The sequence below is a fragment of the Plecotus auritus genome, assembly GCF_963455305.1.
Source record: "Plecotus auritus genome assembly, chromosome: 7".
NCBI lineage: Eukaryota > Metazoa > Chordata > Mammalia > Chiroptera > Vespertilionidae > Plecotus > Plecotus auritus.
In genome coordinates, this window is record NC_137774.1 from 66,461,509 (window position 1) to 66,486,393 (window position 24,885).

Consider the following 24,885-nt stretch of genomic DNA (forward strand, 5'->3'; position numbering starts at 1 on the left):
CCGCCTTAGCAACTGTCCGGGTGGCGACGCCCCCCGCGGATTGGCTGCAGCCGACTTCTCGGCTGCGTAGATTGGCTGAAGCGTGGATAGAGGGTCAGACCTAGGAAGTGCCTAAGGAGAACCGGTTGTCCCAGAAGAGAGGCAAAGTAGAGCCTGCGGTGACCGTGACACAGAGGAACGACGAAATGATCCGTCGGAAGTCCAGCCAATTCCAGAGCCTGAGAACGCAGTCGGACCTTGAACAACCCTCCGAACTGCGGAGGGAAATCAAGAAGGACCTCAGCTCAGTGGATGAACTAACCCCGCGTATGGGAACAGGTGTGCGGTCCGAGTACGGCACCAGGGCCTCGGTGGAAGAGGATGAAGATCCTGCAGCCAACTTGTTCCCGGTAAGGACGAGTAGTGCGCTCGTGAATGTTATAAAAGGGCTCCGGACAGGGCGCCACCCGTCGTTATGTTTACTAATTTTAAGGCGTCTCCTAGGCTGCCTTGGTGAAGAGGAGAATGGATTGTTAATATGCTCATTAATAGCGGTACTTAGGGCCTGCTGAAGCCCCGCCCGCCCGCGTTGTTCGTTCATAGTCCTTAAGACGAGAAAGCAAGTTAACGAGTTCTCAGGTCCGCTGGAGATTTGCCATGGACCAGGGACAAGGACTTTGGTCCAATCTGCTTTCTCTCCGCAGCCTCCTCTGCCCCAGCCCCGGATCTGCATGTGGTGAGTGTAAAGAGCCTTGGGAAAAGTTACATTTCACTCTTGCGTGATTCCCTTAGTGCTTCCCCAAAAGCCCTGTCAAACAGCCAGGGCAGAAAAAAAGATAGGACATCCCCCTTTACAGATGAGGAGATTGAGGTCCAGAGATGCGATTACCCAAGATGACTAGAAGGGCTCTCTTGCCTCCATAGTCCAAAGAGCAAGTGTGGGAAGAAGGGAGCCAAAGACTGAGGATGTAAATAGAATATCAAAGCTGTCATGGAGCATTGTGCAAATGAGGACACTGAGGCCCACAGGGGTACTTGCCCAAAGTCATACAATTAAGGGAGTGACAGAGCAGAAACAAGAACTCAAGTTTCCTAACCGTAGGCTTTATAATGAAAATAATCATAAGAATTCATTTAGGCCATGGCCAATGCACTAAAACCTTGCAGGTTCCATTCCTGATCAAGGGCATGTACCTGGGTTGCAGGTTCGATCCCTGGCCCAGTCAGGGCACAAGCGGGAGGCAATCTATTGATGGATGTTTCTCATATCAATGTTTGTTTCTCTTTCTTCCCCTACCTCTCCCTCTCCCACTTTAAAAATCAATGTAAAAAATATCCTGAGGATTCACACACACACACAAGTTCATTTAGATCATATCAGTTATTTACAGATGGAAAACATGAGGCCCAGAGAGGGAAGTGGCTTGCTTAAGGTCACATGGCAAGTTAGTGGAAAGGCCAAACTTCAAACTCAGGTTTCCTGGTTCCCAGTCTAGTGCTCTAGTCCTGCCATGAGACTAATGTATAATGGCCACCAACACCACCATTTCTCCTCTTTTCCTATGGCAGGAAGTACCTGGACATCCATTCCATGCACAGGCTGGAGAAGACGGCCAACGCTGAGGAGATGAGGGAGTATGGAGGGGGGAGAAGCAGGGAAGGGAAGAAGCAAGAGAAAGGCTGAGGGGTGTACTGGGAAGGCATGAGAAATGCCTGGCTCCAAAGCATGTTGTACACTAGTGTGGGGTAGTGAAGGGAGGCTTCCATTGTCTCTCACTCCATCCTCTCTCCCTCTCAAGGGTGCTGGCCGACCTATTGGGGCTAGGATGGCCTGAGCAGAGCCTGCGGGATGCCATCACCCTGGATCTTTTCTCCCATGCACTCATCTTCTGCCGCCAGCAGGGCTTCTCAATGGAGCAGACATCAACGGCTTGTGCCCTGCTCCAAGATCTTCACAAGGCCTGTGTTGGTAAGAGGAGGCGCTGACCAGAAGGTTTGAGCCCAGGAAAGAGAAGGAGGCTGGATGGCACAAGTAACCATGGGAAGTAGAAATAGGGAGATCACCACCTGGCATCTGTGTCATTATTAGCAGTGTTACCACACATAGTTATTTCACCTATGAAATCTTCATTTCCTTATCTATAAGAATACTGACTGTTCTGCTATGGGGGGGAGGGGCAAAAAATATATAAACACTGAGTAATTATTAATTCCAATGGGTTAAATCTGAAAAAAGACATTGGAATTAATAATTATACAAAGTGTGTATATATTTTTTGGGACACCCTGTATATGAAATATATATATGCACAGTGCTCAGTAAAATAGCTCTTGCTTTCTCCCTTTTATTCCCAGAACTGGTTTTCTTCAGAATGTTTAACAAGAGCTAAAATGATGTATTTCTTGGTTTATTGTATGTCCCTTCCACTAACATGTCAGCCTCTTAGGGGCAAGAGCTTATCTGTCTTGTTCAGTGCCCAGAACAGTCATAGTGGGTACTCAGTATTTGAGTGGGTTAATGAAACAATCCAGTACTTAAACCTAGATCTGTCCACTTCTAAAGCTCATGCTCAGTAAGTAGCGTAGCTCTTGATTGAGTAAAATGAATGAATGATTATCACAGGGGTGACTCACTGAAATATCTTGTTTTCCCTCCCAGCAACCCCCTTGGGCAATGTGGAGGAATGTTACCGCTACTTCACCAGTGTTCTTTTTTGCCATGGAGTCAGGGTCAGTTCCCCTGATGGGATCTTCGCTCCTCCCCAGACAAGGTCTAGCCCAATCGCCTGTTCTCACACTCATCACCCTCATCTTCCTCTGAAGGCCACAGTGGGCTCTCCCTGCTCCTGGACAGCTGGGCACTAGGAGAAAAGGCCAGAGCTTCAGGAGGTGGTCAGTCCTCTAACTCCCAGTCACCCCCACAGCGGCCCCCTTTCAGTATCAACCTTTTTAAGGAGGAGCAGCTGTTGGCCCTGGCTGATTATGTGGTCAACACCTACTTTCGCCACTTCAAGCTCTACAAATACGTCTTTACTCCCCAGGTATTGGGCCCTGGACCACCCCTCAGCTCCCCCTTCCTCTCGGTGCAGGTGCTGTCCTCTCAACTGCCCTCTTTGTCTCCCCAGGTGCGGCTAGATCTGTCTTTGACTTATTTAGGGCTGCAGCCACCCAAGCTCTGGCCAGAGGATGAGACAGGTAAAGGAGAATGCCAGGGCTAGGGCTGGGGCTGGAGCTGGGGCTGAAGGCTCTTCCTGCTTCTGGCTTGCAGAGAAAGAAGGTGGCGAGGAGGTGGAGGAGCAGGCAGTTACCCTACAGGAGGAGGAATCAGAAATGGTGGTTGAGCCACAGCAAGAGCCAAGTGAGGACCTGGAGGAGTTTGGGTTCTCTATGACTTGGGGCAAATGTGAAATGAAGGGTTTAGACCACATCAGGACTTCAGACTTTTTTAGTCATGGTGTCCTTTCTCCAAATGATTCAGCATGCAGAAGTCCAAGATGACAGATAAAAACACAGCTGCTAAGAGCTCCGAAAAACCAATGACAATAGCCAGCACATAACTGTTAATACTATGTGCCAGGCAAGCCCTATTTCATTTTATTTATTATTATTATTTTTTAAATCCTCACCCAAGGACACTTTTTCTATTGATTTTTAGAGAGAGGGAGAGACAGGGAGAAACATCGATGTAAGAGAAACTGGTTGCTTCCTGCATGCGCCCTGACCAGGGCCCGGGCTAGGGAGGAGCCTACAACCGAAGTACATGCCCTCGACCAGAATCGAACCCGGGACCCTTTGGTCCACACTATTATCCATTGAGCCAAACCAACCAGGGCCAGGCAAGCCCTATTTTAAACATTTTATGTACATTAACCCATTTAATTCTCCCTCAATCCCAGAAGCTAGGTGCTATCACTATCCACATTTTACATAGGAGGAAAACTAAGGCATAGAATGGTGAACTCACCTGCCTAAGTTCACAAAGCTATGAAGTAGCAATCCAGAAAGTCTGGCTAGAAATAGCCATTCTGCCCACTTCTCTCTCACAGAAGGGCTGGCTGATATTTTCTGAATTGAAGCAACATTTCTACCTATGTAGTCCCTAGGGACACCTTGGAACTTGTTTGCCCAGCTAGGGGCAATCTTTCAGCCCTAAGCAGCATCTCTCCTTCCCTGCCCCACAGGCCAGGTCTCCCTCCTCCGAGCCTACATCAAGACCCAGCTGAACAAGGAGCTGGAGCTGCTGCAGCAGCTGGTGGAGGAGCGGCTCAAGGCCAGTGAGGAAAGGCTCAACAGCAAGCTGACCACACTAGAGCGGCCCTTCCAACTACCTCCAGGCAAAAGCAAGAATAAGACCAAGTGACCCCCCCGTGTTTTCCCCAATAAAGGCCTGGGCCAGAGTGGCCCCATCCGCGCCCCCACCCCCATCCTGAGCAACTTCTGGGCTTTCCTGCTAAAGCCAGACATCAGACATAGGGCATTGGCTTCCTGGTGTGTAGATTTTATTGCACACACAGCACTGGTAGCACTGACAAGGCCAGGCATGGCACTCTTGAGTGGCTCCCTTCTACCTCAGCTCTGATCTTAAAGTCCTGGCCAGTGGGGATAGACTGGACTTTATGATGTACGATGAGTGGTGGCCTGGCCAAGCAGTGGGGCCCGGGGCCTAAGGCCAGAGCCAAGAGGGGCTGGAATGATAAAAATCCTCCTCATGGAAAGTCCTGCTTTCTGGGATCCCCCAAGGCTCAGGTGCTAGCCCAGCACCAGCATGGCCTCATCCTCGGTGACAACAGCTGAGTCCCCCTCCTCTTCAGGGCCCATGATGGGAAAAGGCCCAGGCGGCCGGTGCTGGAAGAGGGCTGCGCGGTTCTGCTGCTCGCCCTTCTTCACCCAGTGCCCATAGAGCCGGAAGGCACAGCCGTCAATGAGGCGCCGCACTGGCCGCAATGCATAGGGGTCCCTTAACAGTGCACTCTTGGTCAGCGGCCGTGCGTGGTGGATGCTTAAGGCCACTCGTCCAGCAGCCAACACTGTCCACACTGCCACCTGGGAAGGGGGAGGGGAGTGTGAGCTCCAGTGTAGCACTGCCACAGAGGACAGAGGAACAGGCCAAGACCTGACACTCGGGCTTACCCGGAACCGCTGTCGGGGGGTGAGGTTCCAGGGTTGGCTGCCTTCACAACGCTCAAAGAAGGGGTGCTGTAGAGCTTGCTCAGCTGTCAGACGCTCTTCAGGATCCACTTGCAGCAGCCTTGAAATCTAGGGGAACTCCACAACATCAGGGCTAGCTCTTGGGCCTCCCACCTTGCACCCTCATGGTCCCAGCTCACCAGGTCTTTAACAGTGTTTGAACGGTCATCCCATTCAGGTGAGTTAAACTGGTACTGGCCTTCCATGATCATGCGTAACATCAGGATCTGACGCCGGTGCCAGAATGGTGGTGAGCCAGCCAGGAGTGTGAACAAGATTACGCCACAGGCCCAGCTGGGAAAAAGACCTAAGTCAGGCAGGAGTAGGTGCTGGGCAAATGTACACAGGAAGAGGACAGGGGTACCAGAAACTCACAGGTCAACCTCCTTGCCGTAGCCTGGGTGGGTTTCATCCATGGAGCATTTAAGGATCTCAGGTGCTAGATATCCTGGAGTCCCACACAACTCTGGGGAGAGAGGGCTGAGATTGGTGGGATGCCACCAGCCCCCTCATGGCCCTTAACACTAACCCTCTACTGGAGCCTCAACAAGTGTTCCCTGTTATGCTACTGCCAGACTACTGAGTCTCAGTACTAGACCCTGGCCCTGCTGAACAACTCAAATACAAGGCTCCTGGTGGCCTGGGAGAAATCAAGAAAAGCATGATTTTTAGATTGACTTCAAGGTCCTATCCAACTATCACTTGCCTCCAACCCTCTGGCCAAACCTACCCATTCCTCACACAACGTGTTACCACATTTTTACATTCATAACATACATGAAAAACTTCTGCACTGCTTTCTGCCCAAATGTACTCTTCCTATAATCTCTACTCTGGTTAGTGGAACCACCACTCAAACCAAGGGGAAGGAGTGGGAGTATGGGATTTCTTCAAGTACATACTGGGTAAATCCCTTGTTTAAAACTCTTCCCTGGCTCCCCAATATGGCCTCAAGATCAAGTCTATTCTTATAGCACAGAGCCCTCCATGACTTGATCCAAACCATTATTTTTAGTTTCTACCACTTTGTGCCCCAATTCTAACATCCCAGAAATTTCCAAACTGTATTCCATGGCACACTTCCAGGACAGCTTAATAGGCCTAAACTGAACATGACTTTCAGGAAATTCATTCCTAAGTATTTCTTGCCTACCATGTACCATGCACTTACATTGGACACAGTGGTAAATTAGATGTGCTCTTACCAAACTTAATGTCTACTAAAAAGCAAATGAGGCCTTAACCGGTTTGGCTCAGTGGATAGAGCATCCGCCTGCAGACTGAAGGGTCCCAGGTTCAATTCCGGTCAAGGGCATGTACCTTGGTTGCAGGCATATCCCTAGTGGGGGAAGTGCAGGAGGCAGCTGATCGATGTTTCTCTCTCTCATTTCTAACTCTCTATCCCTCTCCCTTCCTCTCTGTAAAAAATCAATAAAATTTAAAAAAAAAAAAAAAAAGCAAATGAGAAATAATAGAGTAAGATGGGTGCCATGAAGGGAGTAAAGAACAAAAAAAGCCCTAGTTGGTTTGGCTCAGTGGATAGAAAGTTGGGTCTGTGGACCAAAGGCTCCCAGGTTCAATTCCAGTCAGGGGCACATGCCTGGGTTGCAGGCTCGGTCCAACATGCAGGAGGCAGCCAATCAATGATTCCCTCTCATCATATTTCTCTCTCTTCCTCTCCCTTCCTCTCTGAAATCAATAAAATTAAAAAAAAAAAAAAAAAAGCTCTGAGAAGTCTTGCAGTTGAACTTTGCACCTGAATTATTCTGTCACAACGAATGTATTAACACTGGGTGAACCTGAGTGCCAGAGTACCAGGTACCTCATTGCACCTAAGACGCACACTGATAGACCCCAAGTGTGCAGCTGAGTCCTGTATCCCCTTCCTTTTTCCTCCTGAGACAAGCCCAGCCTCCCAAGGCCCAGCTCAGAGCCCCTGCTCTGTAGGTCCCTCCAGCTAAATCAGGTGCTCCTTTCTCCTGGCTCCCCCACATGGCCCCTAGCCCCTGCTGTGTGCCACTTATCTGCTCACTTTCCTGTCTCCATCCTCCCCAAGTCAGGAAACCCATTCTGAGCTGCAAAACAAGGCTTTGCACCCAGAGGGTACTTGGCAAGTGTTTACTGACTTCCCTTTGCTTGGTAGGTGGGACTCAGTTCTCAGATCCAGCCAAGCAGACTCATGTCTGGGTCTCCTTCCCTCTCAAGCCTCTTAAGGCACCAGGTCCCCCTCACCTCGAAGCTTCTCGCCAGGTTCCAAGTGGCAGGAGAACCCAAAATCGGAAAGTCGGATCTGCATATTGTCATCTAGGAGAATATTCTCGGGCTTCAGATCTCGGTGCACAATGTTGTTGGCATGGAGAAAGTTAACTGCTTCCAGCAGAGATCTCATGATGGACCTGGGGGAGGGGCAGTCTCCTCTTCTTCTCCCAGCCCCACCCCACTCCCTGCTCACCCCAGGGGCTGCAGGCTCAGCCATTACCTGGTTTCCTTTTCTGAGAGGGCCACTTTCTCTGTGAGATAGTCAAACAGCTCCCCCTTCCGCATCCTAGGAGATAGGAGTGGTAGGGAGGGAGGTGCACCTCACAGTGAGGGCTGAGAAAATAAGCCAGTGCTCAGGGAAATACTATAGAACAGGCCAGTAGAGATATTTCTCTGGCCTGGCCGGCGTTGCTCAGTGGTTGAGTGTCAACCCATGCACCAAGAGGTTGTCAGTTCAATTCCCAGACAGGACACATGCCTGGATTGCAGGCTCGATCCCCATTGGGTGACGTGCAAGAGGCAGCGGATCAATGATGTTTCTTTCTCATCGATGTTTCAATCTCTCTCTCCTTCTAATATCAATAAAAACATATTTTTTAAAAAAGAGAGGGGCCCTAACCGGTTTGGCTCAGTGGATAGAGCGTCGGTCTGCGGACTAAGGGTCCCAGGTTCAATTCTGGTCAAGGGCATGTACCTTGGTTGCGGGCACATACCCAGTAGGGAGTGTGCAGGAGGCAGCTGGTTGATGTTTCTCTCTCATCGATGTTTCTAACTCTCTATCCCTTCCCTTCCTCTCTGTAAAAAATCAATAAAATATATTAAAAAAAAAAAAAAAAAGAGAGAAGGAAATTCCTCCTTAGACAAACTAAAGGGTCTCAAGACAGAGCACTCCAAGAGTGAGAGGAATGCCAGAGGCAGTTTGGCCCAGTGGGGTGGAAGTTCAAATATCTTCATTGTGCCTGAGGGGGCTATTTTAGCAAGAATGAATGTCTTCCTGTGCCAATAACTTTCAGGTGGTCCTTCTTATCTAATACTCAAAAAGGCCTTTTAAAGTTATCTATTTATAGCACCGACCAAAATTTCAATTAATAGTGGAAAAAAAAGTTGTACAGGTCTTTGATTTTTGCTTATTTTGTCTTCTCTTTAAAGAGTGAGGTTATAATTGTAACTTTGTGTCAATCATCATTGAAATATAAAAAACACATCAGGTATAGTTTTGGGAATATTATTGTTGGGCAAAGTTGCATAATGGGTAAATAAAATGGACACTTCCTACCCCCCTCAGACTTTTGCAGAGGGTCATTTCTGTCTGAAAATATTTTCCAAGGGCCTCTCTTATTTTTTAAAAAAATACATTTTATTGATTTTTTTACAGAGAGGAAGAGAGAGGGATAGAGAGTTAGAAACATCGATGAGAGAGAGACATCCATCAGCTGCCTCCTGCACGCCCCCTACTGGGGATGTGCCCGCAACCCAGGTACATGCCCTTGACCGGAATCGAACCTGGGACCCTTCAGTCCGCAGGCCGACACTCTATCCACTGAGCCAAACCGGTTAGGGCCAAGGGCCTCTCTTAAATATTTAATATCCAAACCATTCTCTTTTGAAGAAACTTTGCAACTGGTTTGCATTATATGGTATAGCATGTGACATTCAGATTTACATTGACCAGAAAAAGAATTGATGAGCAGAGATAGACACCAGCATAGGGTGTTAAACAATGTGAGACTGGTGAGCAAATATCTATTTTATAAGCGGTCAGCTCCTAGACAGACACTCTCAAATCAGTCCTTTCTTCCCTGCTAACCTTATAACCATTGGGGGTTAAGATAGTTGGGGATTTGGGTCATGAAGACCCTTTGTCTTTGACTGGTCACTATTACTCTTTGAAGAACGTGCCTCAATCAAGGCACCAAGGAAAGAGGCCAGAGCCATGGACTGCCAGGCAGGCTCTGGCTGGAACAGAGGAAGGTGTGAGGAGGGTGGTCTTCAGCCCACTGTGCTGTGAGTCTGGGGCTGTGCATGGAGGTGAGGAGGCTTCTCAGATTGGGGCAGGGAGATACTCACAGGTCAAACACCAGGAACATGAAGCTAGAAGACTCGTAGGAATCGATGAGAGTGACTGGGGAAAGAGGCAGAAAGGCAGAGAGACAGAGATGGAAAGGAGTGGATGCATATTAAAGGGGCTTTCCACCCTGAGGCAACAGTGGGCTGTTACTGGGAAGGAAAATCAAGAGGCAGTAGGGACCCAAAGGCTGGCCACACTTTGAGGTGGAACAGAGCCAGGAGGAGGGGAGCAGAGGGGCGGAGGCAGTGTTGGGGGGAATGGGCTCTGGGCAGGACCAGCAGGATGTGGTTGTCATCTAACAGGAACAGGGGATGCAGCCTCACTGATATGGGGGTGGCCAGCGACCTGGCGAAGGATGTGTGTCTCTCGCCGCGTGGCTTCTCGCACCTCCTCCAACTGCTCAGGACTCAGTCGCTCAGCTGTCACCTCCATGATTTTCACTGCAAACTCATGGCCAGTAGCTCGATGAACACAACGGCGGACCACAGAGCTCACTCCTCTGCCAGAGTCAGACAACACAGGAGTCAGGGCCTCCTACTCTCTCATTTCCAACAAAGTAGAGCCTCAGCATCCTATATATACTGCACCATATTCTGAAGACCCATCTGGACAAGGCAACCTCCCAAGAAGCTTGTCCTGGCCTACAATAGATTCACAGTGGCCTCAGCAAGCAATGCAGGTACCCAGGAAGGTGAAACACAAAGCTAACAGGAAAGGCAGGCCCGGGTCCTGGTTTCTAACCTAGCCTCTGCCATGCCCTCAATGGGTAAATCTAGACAAGTCCCTTCTACACTGAGCCCCAGAACCTGCCCCTTGCCCTGAAACCTCACAAGGAGAAAGTGAGAAGAAATTACCTAAGACTCCCTCCAAATTTTACTCACACTTCTTTTTTTTTTTTTTTAAATATATTTTATTGATTTTTACAGAGAGGAAAGCAGAGGGATAGAGAGTTAGAAACATTGATGAGAGAAATATCCATCAGCTGCCTCCTGCACACCCCCTACTGGGGATGTGCCCACAACCAAGGTACATGCTCTTGACGGGATCGAACCTGGGACCCTTCAGTCCGCAGGCTGACGCTCTATCCACTGAGCCAAACTGGTCAGGGCTACTCACACTTCTCGATTACCCCATCCAAATCCCCAAGTTCCCCTACATTAGCTCAAGTACAGGAGGCTCTAAATAAATATTGGGCAAGTACTGGGCAGAAGACCAAAGTTTCAAATTAAAGATATAGGTTTAGGCCCCAAATTTGCCACTAATTAATCTCTCAGGAACCCACTAACATAAGGTCTCTGAGTTTCCGCTTTTCCAGCTCTGAAATGTAGCCAAAAATATCTTGAAGGGATGCTGAAAGACATTACTGAGGTAGAGACAGGAAAGTCTTTTTGGCATTGTAAAGAGAAAGTCCTAGACAGAGATTTCCTCGCTTGGGCTCCGTCACCAACTCTCTATGACCCTACAAGTACTTCAGGCTAAGGTGCAAATCTTTCCAGGATCACACCACATCTCATATGCTGGTTCCCTGGCTGCCATTCACCTAACCTCCTGCTGTGCTCTCACGGCCTCCTTGACCTTACAATACTCCCTTTGCCTGGAATGCCTGTCACCCACATCTCTGGTTCGATCAAAGGATGCAAACGATTAACCCTCTGGCTAAACAGTCCATATATGAATTACGTTTTGGTCAGTCCAATATTCTTTCCAAATCTGAATTCATATATCTTAGATGGGACAAGAATCCTCCAGCTGCCACAATACTTATCACTTCCTACTGTCTTACTCTTAGCCACTTAAGTTTTATTTTGTGCTCAACCACTAAATGCATCCGAGTTTGAGGCCTAGTACAATTATTTTAAAGCTTCAGGCCTTTATACATGAAGAAACTGGTACTCTGGGAAAAGTAATTTAGTGAGAGTGTGCAGGAAAACAAGAGGGAAATAGAGGACAAGGGATCATGCTACCACAGTAACCATGGAAGGAGATGATAATGACACTACCCTCTGATCTGCCTTTTCCAAAACTGGCCTTGCTGGGCCCCCTGGCAGTGGAACCACCATTCTTCCCCGAGGGTTCTTCCTAACCTCTGTGAATCCTCCCTTACCTGGTCCTGAAACCCTGCTACTCAGGACGTGGATCTCAGCTCTCTTCTTTTCCCAATACTCTCCCCTGGGGACCTCCATCCAATCCCAGGGGCTTTTAATACCAACTATGTGTAAATGATTCCTGCTACTCTGTCCTGAGCCGTCATTATTTCTCTCCAGAATTCCGGATTTCATTTTAAAAAAATATATATATTTTTTTATTGATTTCAGAGAGGCAGGGAGAGGGAGAGAGAGAGAGAGAAACATCAATGATGAGAGAGAATTATTGATTATTGATCAGCTGCCTCATGCACATGCCCCACTGGTGATCGAGCCTGAAACCCAGGCCTGTGCCCTGACTGGGAATCAAACCGTGACCTCCTGGTTCATAGGTTGATCCTCAACCACTGAGCCACACCAGCAGGGCCTCAGCAGCACTTATCACAGCAGACCATGCCAAACCTGCAGAAGCACATTCTTCCTGTTGTTCTTTGTAACTCACAGATGACATCTCCTTGGTCTCCCTTGCTGGCTCCTCCTTCTCTAACCCATGATACATCCCAGGGCCTAAGCTCATGCCACTTTCACTTCTCTGTCTATATTCTCTCGCCAACTACTGTCTATACCCTGATGCCTCCCAAATTTATAGCTTTAGCCCAGACCTCTCCCTTTAGTTCCAGACTCAAAGACCCACTTGACAGCTCCAGTTGTGTATCTCAAAGTTAACATTTCCAAAATGGTATTCTTTTTTTAAAAATATATTTTATTGATTTTTTACAGAGAGGAAGGGAAAGGGATAGAGAGTTAGAAACAGCGATCAGCTGCCTCCTGCACACTCCCCACTGGGGATGTGCCCGCAACCAAGGTACATGCCCTTGACCGGAATCAAACCTGGGACCCTTCAGTCTGCAGGCAGACGCTCTATCCACTGAGCCAAACCAGCTAGGGCCAAAATGGTATTCTTTTTAAAAAATATATTTTGATTGATTTCAGAGAGGAAGAAAGAGGGAGAGATAGAAACATCAATGAAAAGAGAGAATCATTGATCAGCTGCTTCCTGCACCCTCCCTACTGGAGATTGAGCCCGCAACCTGGGCCTGTGCCCTGGACCAGAATCGAACCCGGGACCCTTCAGTCCACAGGCTGATGCTCTATCCACTGAGCCAAACCAGCTAGGGCAAAAAAATGGAATTCTTGACTTGCTCACCTGTTCCCATAATCTGATCCTCCTGTCTTCTCTGTTTCAATAAATGGTACTCAAGTGCTCAAATCCAAACCTTAAAAGTTATTCTTCTATCTTCTTCTATTTTTCCCTCATGGTCATATCCAATCCTTCAGGAAACTGTATCAAGTCATCACCTAAAACTATCCATTTCTTTTCATCTCTATCACCCCCACTCCAGTCTTAACCCACCACCATCACTAGCCTAAATGAATCAATAGCTTCATAACTGGTCTCTGTGCTTCCATTCCTGCCCCCTCCTCCTCCACTCTCTATGTAAGAGCCAGAATGATCTTTTTACACTGTAATTAACACACCTGTGTTGAGCACTTACCAAGTGCCTGAAAGTGTTCTAAGAGTATCATATTAACTCTTTTCATCCTCACAGCAACCTACAAAGTAGGATTTATTTTTATTCCCAATTTACAATGAAGAAACTGAGAGCTGGCATGGCTCAGTGGTTGAGTGTTGACCTATGAACCGGGAAATCATGGTTCAATTTCTGGTCAGGACACATGCCTGGGTTTCAGGCTCAATCCCATGTGGGATGTGCAGGAAACAGCCAATCAATGATTCTCTCTCATTATTGACGTTTATATTTCTCTCTCCCTCTCCCTTCCTCTCTGAAATCAAGAAAAATCTATTAAAAACACATACACACACACACACACACAAATTGAGGCATAGAAAGAGTAAGTTCCTAGCTCCCAAATCACAGAAATGTAAATTAGTTCATGTTACTACCTTGTTTGAAATGACCAGTTTCACTAAAATTTAAATTCCTTATCATGGCCTAAGACCTCACATAACCTAACCTCTACCTCTCCAATTTAATTTCCTACTTTGTCTACTTCTAGCCACTATGCTCTTCTATCTATTGGTTGACTAGGCCCTTTCCTACCATGAGCCTTTGCACTCATTGTTCCCTCTGCCTGGAATATATCTTACCCTGCTCATTCTCATCCTTCAAGTCTCAGCTCCATTAATGACTCTCTTTCCATCACTCAATAGTCTCCATAGCACAATGATCTTTATCTTGTTTTTGTGTTTATTGTCTGTCTCTACAACTATAATTCCCAGAACAGAAACCTTGTGGGTCTGGTATCCCCAGTGCCTAACACAGTGCACCCAGCACATTGTACATGCTTAGAAACCTTTGATGAGTAATTATATCTGCCATTGCCTCTACAGCTGAGGCCTGCCTTCTATTCTCTGCACGCTGAACTCCTACTCATCCTCCGAGACCCAAATATCACCTCTCTGGGAAGCTGTGGTTTTCTGAGACCCACAGCACTTTTTACACAGCCCCACACTTTTTGAATGTTCATGTGTCTCTTTCAGTTATTTCACTTGGAGTACCTCAGGGCACAAGCATCTCTTCTTCCCTTTCTGTTTAGCTTTGTGCCTGGCACACAGTAGGTAATTCAACTGTTTGAACAAATCAATGAGTTTGTGAAAAAAAATGGGGGTTGACCCAGAATAAGAGTCTAGTCACCAAACTAAGCACTGACCTACCCCATTTAGAACTATCCAGCCCTTACATGGACTGTGTATCCTAGCCAGGACCCCACCTCTCCGGACCTCCGTTTTCCTGCCATGGCCTCACCTGCCAATGACGTCCTTAGGGTCGTACTTCTGGTAAAACTCCTTGGCCGCGGCCCAGTCGGGCAGCTCATCCTCGGGTCCCACGTCCAGCGTCATTTTGACGGAGGTGGGGGCCTGTGAGGAGGAAACGGAGGGCAGGGAGGCCCACAGGCTCTGAGAGGACGCACATCGCGGCTCGCGGAGGCACAGTCCTTGCGGCTGGGGCGCCAGGATCTTGGGGAGTGGGGACGGGGTTGGGGAAGGAACGGGACTGGGGAGGCCCAGCGAAAGGGCCTAAGGGGCGGGAAGGTTGGCAGGGAGGGGGGCGGGGGAGGGGGAGGCTCGGCGAATGAGGGAAAGGGTACACGGGCCAGCGGCTGTTGCTGCGCAGGCGCACTTGGGCGAGCGCTGCGAGGGGTGCGGGGGTCTCGCGCAGGCTCACCCGCAGAGGCGAGGAGAGAAGCCGGGGACCCAGGAGGCCGCTCCGTCGCCGGGTTTGCCTCTAGTCCCTTACCTTCCCCGGGGCGTGCCGGCAGCGACCTCCGGCCCCGCCCCGTCCTGTCCGCCAATAGCAGCGCCTCCTGAGGACTGAGGTTCAAAAGCCCTTGCGATTGGAAACCGGTTGTCTAATAGGAGCCGAGAGATCTGAGGCTGCAGCGAGCGTTGGCGCTCGGAGTTACCCAAGGCTGCGACGCTGAGGCTTCAAATAGAGCCAATCAGGCACGGCACCTGCCTGAGGCGGTAGAGGGCGGAACTTGTTGACCAGGGTGGTTGGAGGCCTGGAACGCGACCGGGAAGCCAGGTTTACTGGGAAGCAGAACCTCTGGGTTGCTGGGATGCGAGACTCGCTGCGCCTCGATTCCCGGACTTGCGCATGGCCCTCTCAGTCTCCTCCCATCATCCTTATCGGAATTCGGCTCTACCAGGATATTAGCAGCCCTGCTTTGAGGGGCAGACGTCAGCCGTGAAAACTGCCCAACTTGGCCACTGGTGCGGACTTGGACATGCCACGGTCTGTCAGCCTGAAGAGGCTGCCTCGTCCTGTGTCTGCTCTGACTCTTGAATACTTCTAAAGCCCTAGTACTCACCAGCTAGGGGTTCTGTTTCCCCAACCTTCCAACACCCCCTCCCCAAAGTTGGGGAGTATTACACTGTTTTAAGGCTACCAGGTTATGAGATTCTGCCAGGAGCGACTTGCTTCATAAACCTTCTGTGCATACCTCAACCCTGGCATTCACTTACTCATTCAATGAATATTTGTTCAACCTTTTCATCTCATGGCACACATAAACTACTAAAATTCTGGGGCACACCAAAAAATAGGTTATAATTTTTGCCGATCTGGTAAAAAATAGGTATAATTTTGATTCATTCATACCAGCTGTCTATTGTAGTGTTGGCTGTTGTCATATTTTAATTTGACACTCTAAGGAAAAAGAGGTCAGTGCCCCTGACTAAATAGTCAGGTATTAAATGTTTTAAAAATTTTTGTGGCCACTGGTTGAAAATCACAGTGCTAGACTAACAGCAATTAAAAAAAAAAAAAAGTCCCTACCCTGTGGAAGTTCTATTCCCCATGAAGGAGGCACAGAATGAATTAATATAACCTGCTAACAACTATCTTAGAAATGTCACTTTGGGATCACAACCATGTAACGAGTCCAAGTAACTTTTTAACGGAGTACTTTGACTATATCATCAATCTAAAAGACAAAATAGGCCTGGTGTATGAGCCAGGAGGTCAGGATTGGATTCCCCAGGGGGGCACATGCCTGGGTTGCTGCTAGATCCCTAGTGGGGGGTGTGCAAGAAGCAGCCAAATCAATGATTCTCTCTCATCATTGATGTTTCTGTCTCCCTCTTCCTCTCTCGCCAAAATCAATAGAAATACGTATTTTTAAATAGGTAAAACAGGCGCACTGTCCCTCCCAGGAGCACATCAGCATCCTTCCCTCCCCTACACTTCTTCCCCCACAGGCATGCATCTCCTAAACTCTAAGGGACCCCATGAGACTTGCAACCAGTGGAGCAGTGGGCAGCAGCAGCTCCTCCCAGGCTAACCCCTGAACCTGTCTCCAAGGCCCTTTTTTCTGACTTTCCACTGAGCTGACAGCAGTCCCTGGCTCACTTCTTTCCCACAGTGTTTCTAGAGCCACAGCAGCCCTCCCTGCCTGTCTCTCTCCTGCTGCTTCTTGTACCCTAAATCCTTCCTTGTTTCACAGCCCCCAGCTTTAATAAATGTACTCTCAAAATAAAAATAAAGACAAAATAATTGTGAAGAAATATTTCACTTTACTTAGTAGGCTTGTTATTTAGTACTATAATGGGATAATTATTCTAAAATTGAGCAAGTGAATAAACATTAGGTAGCCAAGGGTCTTACTGTGGGAATATGGAATTTAGAATAGGGAAACAACAACCCTGACCAGTGTGGCTCCGTCCCATGCACAGAGGGGTTGCTGTTCCCATTCCTGGTCAGGGCACCAGCCCAGGTTTCAGGCTCCATCCCGGGGGGGGGGGGGGGGGGCGGGGAGGGGGGGAGCATACAGGAGGCAGGTGATCGATATTCCCTTCTCCCATTGATGTTTCTCTCTCCCTCTCCCTTCTGCTCTCTAAAATGCAATAAAATTATTTAAAAAAAATAGAATGGTAAAAGGAGAGAACCTTATGGTAAGTCAGATGTGATTTTTAAAAAATAGATAAAATTAGGTATTTCTAGCACAAACCTCTGAAAGGGCCTTGACGCATTAACATCCCAGTAGAATGAGCACAGCTAGTGTCCAGATTTCAAAGTAACAGTCCCCAGTAAAAGGAACCAAAGCTCATTTGAAGAAATGGCCAATTCCCAGGCTGGAGCAGAGACAGTACAGGATGAATCTACAATAATTTGTGCCAGAAAAGTAAGTGAAAAAAGTTGGGTACACAAGAACCAGGTTGAAGGGGTTTCCACTGGCCAAAATCAGGGACAAAAATAATGAGACTGAGAGGGCCATGAGGGAGGCTTCTGAGGTGCTAGAAATTGTCTATTTACCTATTCAGGGGTATGGAACCTTTTTTTCTACCAAGGGCCATTTAGGTATTTATAACTTCACTCAGGGACCATACAAAATTATCAACTTAAAAATTATCCTGCTATATTTGGTCAAACATTTAATTAACTCACTCCTAATGCCTTGGCAGGCCAGACATTCCACACCCCTGACTTAGATGGTGATTACACAGATGTGTTTATATGAAAACATTCATCAGATCTGTGCACTTTACAATATGTAAATTATACCTCAACAAAACATTTTAAGAAGGTTAATGACAGTAATGGATATAATAAATTGAACTGAAGAACAATCCAAGACCATACTGACCCTAAAAAAATTGTAAATAAATAATGGAGAAAAGGACCGTCTTCATAGTAAATGCCAATTCACTAATAAGTGCAGAATGATAAACTTAAAACAGCAACATTCTAAACTGGTGAATATAATAGAATCAGGGGCATAGAAAGGGAGTGGACTGATAATTCTCAGGGGGAAAGGGGTATGGGGCAAGCAGGAAGAGACTGGAGAAAAATCGTACACCTATGGATGAGGACAGTGAGGGGGAGGTAAGGGCAAAGGGTGGGGTGGGAATCAGGTGGAGGGGAGCTATGGGGGGAAAAAGGAGAAACAATTGTAATAATCTGAACAATAAAGATTTATTAAATTAAAAAAAACACAGCAACATTCTGTAAGCCTCATAACTGTGTTGGGCAAACTGGGCATTAAAATGATGGGTGAAAATTTGCTGGGGAACAGGATACTTACACAGGAGAAAGTTAGCTTTACCTTTCAGAAGTCTGACTGACACTGCCTTGACCAAGTTGTCAGTATTAATACCACCAATAAGAGAGTAACTTGACATCATATGCCTCTTGATGTGATGTATTGAGGACACATTGACATTATGTAGTATTTCTAACCTGAATCTAATCATAAGAACCTAAATTGAGAAATTCTACAAAGACCAAAAATAAAGTGAGGATGAGCCCTAGCCAGTTTGGCTCAGTGGACTGAAGGGTCCCGGGTTCGATTCCAGTCAAGGGCACGGACCTTGGTTGCAGGCTCGATCCCTGGCCCTGGTCAGGGCTTGTGTGGGAGGCAACCAATTGATGTGTCTATCTCACATTGATGTTTCTCTCTCTCTGTCTCTCCCTCTCCCTTCCACTCTCTAAAAATCAATGGAAAAATATCCTTGGCTAAATGTTAACAAAAAAAAAAAAAAAAAAAAGATGAGGACCTACTAAAAATTGAAGGAGGCTAAAGAGATACGACAATTGCCCTAGCCAGTTTTGCTCAGTGGATAGAGCATTGGCCTGCGGACTAAATGGTCCCTGGTTCAATTTCCGTTAAGGGCACATGCCTGGGTTGCTGGCTCGATCCCCAGTGTGGGGTGTGCAGGAGGCAGCCAATCAATGCTTCTCTCTCATCACTGATGTTTCTCTCTCCCTTTCCCTTCCTCTCGGAAATCAATTAAAAAAGAAATATATATATATGATTCATAATATCCCAAAACTGGAAACATCCCCAAAATCTACCAATATAAAATGGATAAAATGTAATATATTCAGCCGAAACCGGTTTGGCTCAGTGGATAGAGCGTCGGCCTGCGGACTCAAGGGTCCCAGGTTCGATTCCGGTCAAGGGCATGTACCTTGGTTGCGGGCACATCCCCAGTAGGGGGCGTGCAGAAGGCAGCTGATCGATGTTTCTCTCTCATCGATGTTTCTAACTCTCTATCCCTCTCCCTTCCTCTCTGTATAAAAATCAATAAAATATATTTAAAAAAAATGTAATATATTCGTGCAATGGAATACTATACAGTAATGAAAACTATAGCTACACCAAAGATTGATAAATCTCATTAACAACATTAAGAAGCCAGGCATAAAAAGAATCCGTAAGAGCCCTGGCCAGGTGGCTCCTTTGGTTGGAGTGTTGTCCTGTGCAAGGAAAGGTCACGAGTTTGATTCCCAGCTAGGGCACATACTTAGGTTGCAGATGTGATCTGTTTGGGGCACCTGCGGGAGACAACTGTCGATGTTTCTCTCTCACTGGTGTTTCTCTCCCTCTCTCACTCTCTCCCTAAAATCAATAAACATATTCTCGAGTGAGGATAAAAAATACACATGAATCCATTTATATAATGTTCAAATGCAGGCAAAACAAAACTACATTGTTTGAAGTCAGAATGATAGTTACCTATGGGAAGAAAGGAAGCAGTAGTGATAATAAGGGATATAAAGGAGGCTCTGGAGTGCTGGCAATGTTCATTTCTTGACTGAGTGGTAGTTTTTCAGATGTTTGCTTTGTTATCTTATTGAGCTTTGTATTTGTTTTGGATATTTTCCTGTATGTGTGATATATCTCATATTAAAAATGTTAAAAATATTATCAGCCCTAGCCAGTTTGGCTCAGTGGATAGAGTGTCAGCCTGAGGGCTGAAGAGTCATGGGTTTGATTCCGGTCAAGGGCACATGCCCAGGTTGGGGGCTTGATCCCCAGTAGGGGGCATGCAGGAGGCAGCAAATCAATGATTCTCTCTCATCATTGATGTTTCTCTCCCACTCCTTTCCTCTCTGAAATCAATAAAAATATAAAATATTATCAATAAGCCCAAGATAAAGGCTATGCAAATTCAATATAATCATAGAAATCTCTCTATATAAGGGATGGTTGCTGTATTCAATCCTCACTCCTCTCTCAACTCTGTAACCAAAGTGTCTGAGTTCAATCCCAGCTCTGCTATTTACTAGCTGTGTGCCCTTATAATCTGTGCCTGTTTCCTCAACTATAAAGTGAGAACAATGATACCTAGGTATTGAGTGATTGCGAGAACTGAAGAAGTTAAGAAATATAAAGTGTCTAGAACACAGCTTCGAATATATCAAACATTCAATAAATAGTAGCTGATGCTACTACTCTTGCTCTCTGGCCTCTGGGTCTCTCTTCACGTATAAGGAAGAAGCTGGGGTCTTTCCAAGAAGAGCTTCCAGAAAAACAAAAAGAAAAAGAAATCTTTTGTTCTCATGGAGCAACTAGGCACAGGGAGATGCAGACTTCTGCCATCAGTCAGATGCCCACTCTGGCTCTTACCAAGGTCCCAGGGAAAAGCAGAGGAAGAACAAGTAGACAGGAACAGCATTTCACCACTAAAAAAGGCTTTTATTATAAAACAAATTCTAATAAAATCAGGCCTGGTCTTCAACCCCACCTCTGGGTAGAGGCCCCTAGAATGGGGTAGGTTGGGGGGAACAGGGAATGATGAACACTGAAAGAACAGAGCAGGCTGACTTCCCCTCATCAGTCTCAGTTGCCGTTTCCTTTTATATAAAGGGCTAGAAGTGCTCTTCCAAATCCCTTTGAGAGAGGCACCATCCTCCAGCCAGGAAGGACCACTGCTGGCACTCGACCCTAGCAATGCCGCATTGCAGGATTCAGGATGTTTCGGCTGACTCTCAGCAGAGGCCACCCTTAATCACTCAGCTTGGGCGATGATGTAAGAGAGCAGCCACAGAAGCAGGGGGCCCAGAACGAGGACAGCAAGCCAGATAGCAAAGCTGGTCAGGATGAACCTCCGGGCCCGGGCCCCCCAGTGCACTGCTTCCTCGGAGTGGCCTGCCTTATGCCGCTCTTCCGCCTGTGGGGGCAGGTTTTTGGTTAGGTTCTCCCCTTGCTTCTGTCCCAAAATGCCCATTGACCCACTACAATCCTCCATCCTTGTCATGGTTCAAAACCTCACATCCAAATCCTCTACCTTCCTTTCTAGTTTCTATTTCTCATGCCTCATCTGCAAAATAAGTTATCCATTCTGCTCTGCCTACTTTTCAAAGTGGCCATTAATGCACAAGATCATATATGGTAAAATACTTTTCAATCCTTTTATTCCCTATCCTTTTCTACTTATCCCAGATTCATTCCAAATTTGGAATTCTTGGCAAGAAATAGTGAGCTAGACCTAACTGGTTTGGCTCAGTGGATAGAGTGTCACCCTGCAGACTGAAGGATCCTGGGTTCGATTCCAGTCAAGGGCACATGCCCAGGTTGTGAGCTTGAACCCCAGTGGGGGGTGTGCAGGAGGCAACCAATTGATGATTCTCTCTCATCATTGATGTTTCTACCTTTCCCTCTTCCTTCCTGTCTGAAATCAATAAAAATTTTAAAAAAAGAATACTTAAGAAAAAAAAAGTGAGCTATCTTGGAATATTTTTGTATTTTTCACTCATGTCCAGTAACATAACACCTCATTCTCATTAGTCAATAGGCCTCATCTTTCCTTAAGAATTCTTTTTATGATTGTACCTTAATGAAACCCAGAAATTTTTATGATGACAGGAATACAGGTTTTTTTTTTCGTGTTTTTTTTTTTTTTTAAGATATTTTATTGATTTTTTACAGAGAGGAAGGGAGAGGGATAGAGTTAGAAACATTGATGAGAGAGAAACATCAATCAGCTGCCTCCTGCATACCTCCCACTGGGGATGTGCCCGCACCAAGGTACATGCCCTTGACTGGAATCGAAACTGGGACCCTTCAGTCTGCAGGCTGACGCTCTATCCACTGAGCCAAACCAGTTAGGGCAGGAATACAGTTTCTGATGGTTAAAATACAACTAGGGTTGAGAAAATTCAAGCATGGTGTTTAAGTTAGCCTGTGTGACCTTTCAAAAGGTAAATGTGCAGTTTCTGTTAGGTATTTTGAAATGGTGAAACCCTCTCAAAACCCTTATAGCTTCTCCAGGCTCCTGCAGACTGCTCTCATCACTGCTCAGCTGCCTCCAGTTTTCTAATTCATTCTCCATGTAGGACTTGAGAGTGGCTCTTACTGAAACACAAATCTGACCGTGTCACTCTCCTCTGCAAAAACCTTTGAATGGTTCCCCAGTACTTTCAAGATGAAGTCAAAACTCCTAAGCATAACATTGGAGGCCCTTGGGAATCTGGGCCCCCTGGCTTCATCTCCATTTCTCACTGGTCCATTTAGGCTGAACTAATAGTCCAGGCCTTCGTATACACTGCTTCCTTTACCTGGAATGCCTTTCACCCTAATTCACTCATGCTTGAAGGTTATTTTCCTGCCACCTACTCTACTCTACAGACACATGTAATCACACACATAAAGGGTGGAGCAAAAGTAGGTTTACAGTTGTTTGTATGGAAAATAATACAATGAATAATACAAGAATAAATTGTTTTGGATACTTACAACTGTTAACCTACTTTTACCCCACCCTATGTATCCTCCCCCAGCTCCCAGAATACCTTGTGCTTCCTCTACCATAGTACTGATGAGCTACATCCCATTAATAATTATCCATTTTCACAGCCATCTCTCATTTGACCTTTGATGTCAGGAACCATGTCTTCTTCTTACTTCTGGCACAAGGCCCAACAACAAGCTCTGACAGGCCCTTAGTAACCGTTTGATCAATGTAGACAGATCAGATATGAAGCCATTGCCTTACTACACCCAACCTCCTGCTCCCATAGGAACTGCATTCCTCACCTTGATGGCAAACACAAGGGCCATGACTCCCAGGCAAGAGCAGCCACAGATAATGCTAGTAGCTGCCAAGTAGCGGAGGCGGAGCCAGCAGCAGCGAATGGGGGATGGAGAATGAGCAGCTTCCGTGTTGCTCACCAAGATCTCCACTGCATTCTCCTCGTCCTCCATCACCTGTGGGCGATACAGTCGAGGAACTTTTAAGCCCCAAAACTGAGCTCTTGGCCTGGCTTTCTCAGATTCCACCCCTCTCTAATCATGTCCTTGTGGCCTAGCCCAACTCTTAAGAATGCCACCTTACTAGGGAATTCCTCTAATGACTCATATACCAAGAGAGGAAATGTGTGGCTGGAATCCTTCCTCAGCCTAAGATTTCAAGTCTTTAAAGGCATGCTAGCATGAACATAGCATTTACCTATATTATTGTTTTGACAAGTGGGGAGAAGTAGAATGACAGGTGCACACTGAGAAGCAGGAAATAGAATCTCAACAGCTGCTACGAATCTGAGACTATCAAAGTCTGATTTTTAAACTGTTTTTCAAAGGGCACTACAATTCCCTGAAGTTCCTCAGAGACTGACACGCTAGGCCAGTGGTCAGCAAACTGCGGCTTGCGAGCCACATGCAGCTCTTTGGCCCCTTGAGTGTGGCTCTTCCACAAAATACCACGACCTCGACGAGTCTATTTTGAAGAAGTGGTGTTAGAAGAAGTTTAAAAAATTTGGCTCTCAAAAGGAATTTCAATCGTTGTACTGTTGATATTTGGCTGTTGACTAATGAGTTTGCTGACCACTGTGCTAGGCCATTCCCTACTTCAAACAAAACTGCCACTTCATGTGATAATAATTCTGGAGATGGGAGAAAGGATGGAAAAAGTATCCATCTAAGCTCTTTATAGTTGAGGAAACTGAACATCAGAAAAGACCTTAAATCCCTCTCCAATAGGGCCTCCTTTGCTATGCTGACTCCCTGCCATCTCCTCTCCATTTCAACGCAGGCCACATAACACAATCAGATTAACATTGAGTTTGAATGACCTCATAACCCACACAGAAACCTGCATAATGATGCCCTACTTAATCATTTCTCATCTCCCTACTTCTCAGGTCCTCTGAGCTTTGATACCAAACCACTATTTCCAACCATTCCCCTACATCCTAGATAAAATGAAACCATTTGCTGTTCTCTGAACACAACCCAGGATAAAAAGGGTGAAAAGAGAAGCAGCAAGATAAGCAGAAAGCAAAGAATATGTGCCACAAAGCTGCAGAAGTGGGTTTGAGAAAAGAACTCGGATGGAGTAAACAGATACAGACATGATGGGGAGAAAACAAGGAGAGGGGCCAGGGAGTTGAGATCAGAGAAAATGTAAAATGAACAGGGGCTCTTACCTGGCTATAGGCCTTGAGGTACTGTGAGTTTCGGCTTCTGCCTCAGGTTTGATTTGGCTTGGGTAGAGATGGAGCTGACTCAGGGCTCCAAGCCAAGCCCAGGGGTGGGGTTGGGTGGCCAGCCACCACCTGAAGAGCCCCAGGAACTCATATGGGGGTGTAGCTGACTCAAACCAGTTTGGCTAGATGGAGGAAAGCAAGGGAGGAAAAATGATGGGAGCAACTCAGGGTAGTGATGCCTGCCTTCTGGAAAAGGAAAAGCACCTGAGCAAGGAAGATAAAAGCAGGGAAAAGTCTAAGGCATCAGAGGGAAAGGCTTGAGGGAAAGTCCAGGAACTGAGAGAATAGAAGAGAGGAGAGGAAAAGTGAGAGTCTCAGTGACTGAAAACTAAAACTTTAGAGAGGCATCCTACCAGATCAGATTTGCCAAATCTTCCCTCTTCTTGGGTGGACATTTCTACCTCCAAGATATGTAATTCTGTGTTAGAGATGAGGTACTAGGATCTTGGCAGGAGGAAGGGAAATAAAAAAGATGCCCAAGTTCCCACCCAACCCTCCACCAGACCAGAAAATCAGA

The 24,885-nt window shown here is 46.8% G+C and overlaps 2 protein-coding genes across 6 annotated transcripts; one reads left to right on the top strand and one right to left on the bottom strand.

Annotated features, from left to right (window-relative positions):
• Nucleotides 1-58: 58 nt before the first annotated feature.
• Nucleotides 59-4,402, top strand: CFAP119 (cilia and flagella associated protein 119). The gene is made up of 9 exons (XM_080678320.1): nt 59-389; nt 684-715; nt 1,549-1,614; nt 1,779-1,948; nt 2,639-2,709; nt 2,904-3,020; nt 3,105-3,174; nt 3,248-3,337; nt 4,161-4,402. Exons 1-9 carry the CDS (start codon nt 186-188, stop codon nt 4,337-4,339), a joined length of 999 nt encoding a protein of 332 aa, XP_080534446.1. The 5' UTR covers nt 59-185; the 3' UTR covers nt 4,340-4,402.
• On the bottom strand, nt 3,596-24,447 carry LOC308253153 (phosphorylase b kinase gamma catalytic chain, liver/testis isoform). Of its 5 annotated transcripts, XM_080678319.1 has the most exons (11): nt 24,309-24,447; nt 22,921-23,091; nt 14,406-14,518; nt 9,817-9,992; nt 9,493-9,547; nt 7,646-7,711; nt 7,399-7,562; nt 5,542-5,632; nt 5,307-5,460; nt 5,110-5,235; nt 3,596-5,022 (listed from the first exon to the last, which is right to left on the bottom strand). In XM_080678319.1, the coding sequence occupies exons 2-11, from the start codon at nt 23,086-23,088 to the stop codon at nt 4,729-4,731; spliced, it is 1,407 nt and encodes a 468-aa protein (XP_080534445.1). In that variant the 5' UTR covers nt 23,089-23,091; nt 24,309-24,447; the 3' UTR covers nt 3,596-4,728. The 5 variants fall into 5 exon arrangements, with proteins under 5 accessions (XP_080534445.1, XP_080534442.1, XP_080534441.1 ...); XM_080678316.1 differs by lacking the exons at nt 22,921-23,091; nt 24,309-24,447 and adding an exon at nt 14,898-15,259; XM_080678315.1 differs by lacking the exons at nt 22,921-23,091; nt 24,309-24,447 and adding an exon at nt 14,826-14,943.
• Between the last annotated feature and the right edge of the window lie 438 nt (nt 24,448-24,885).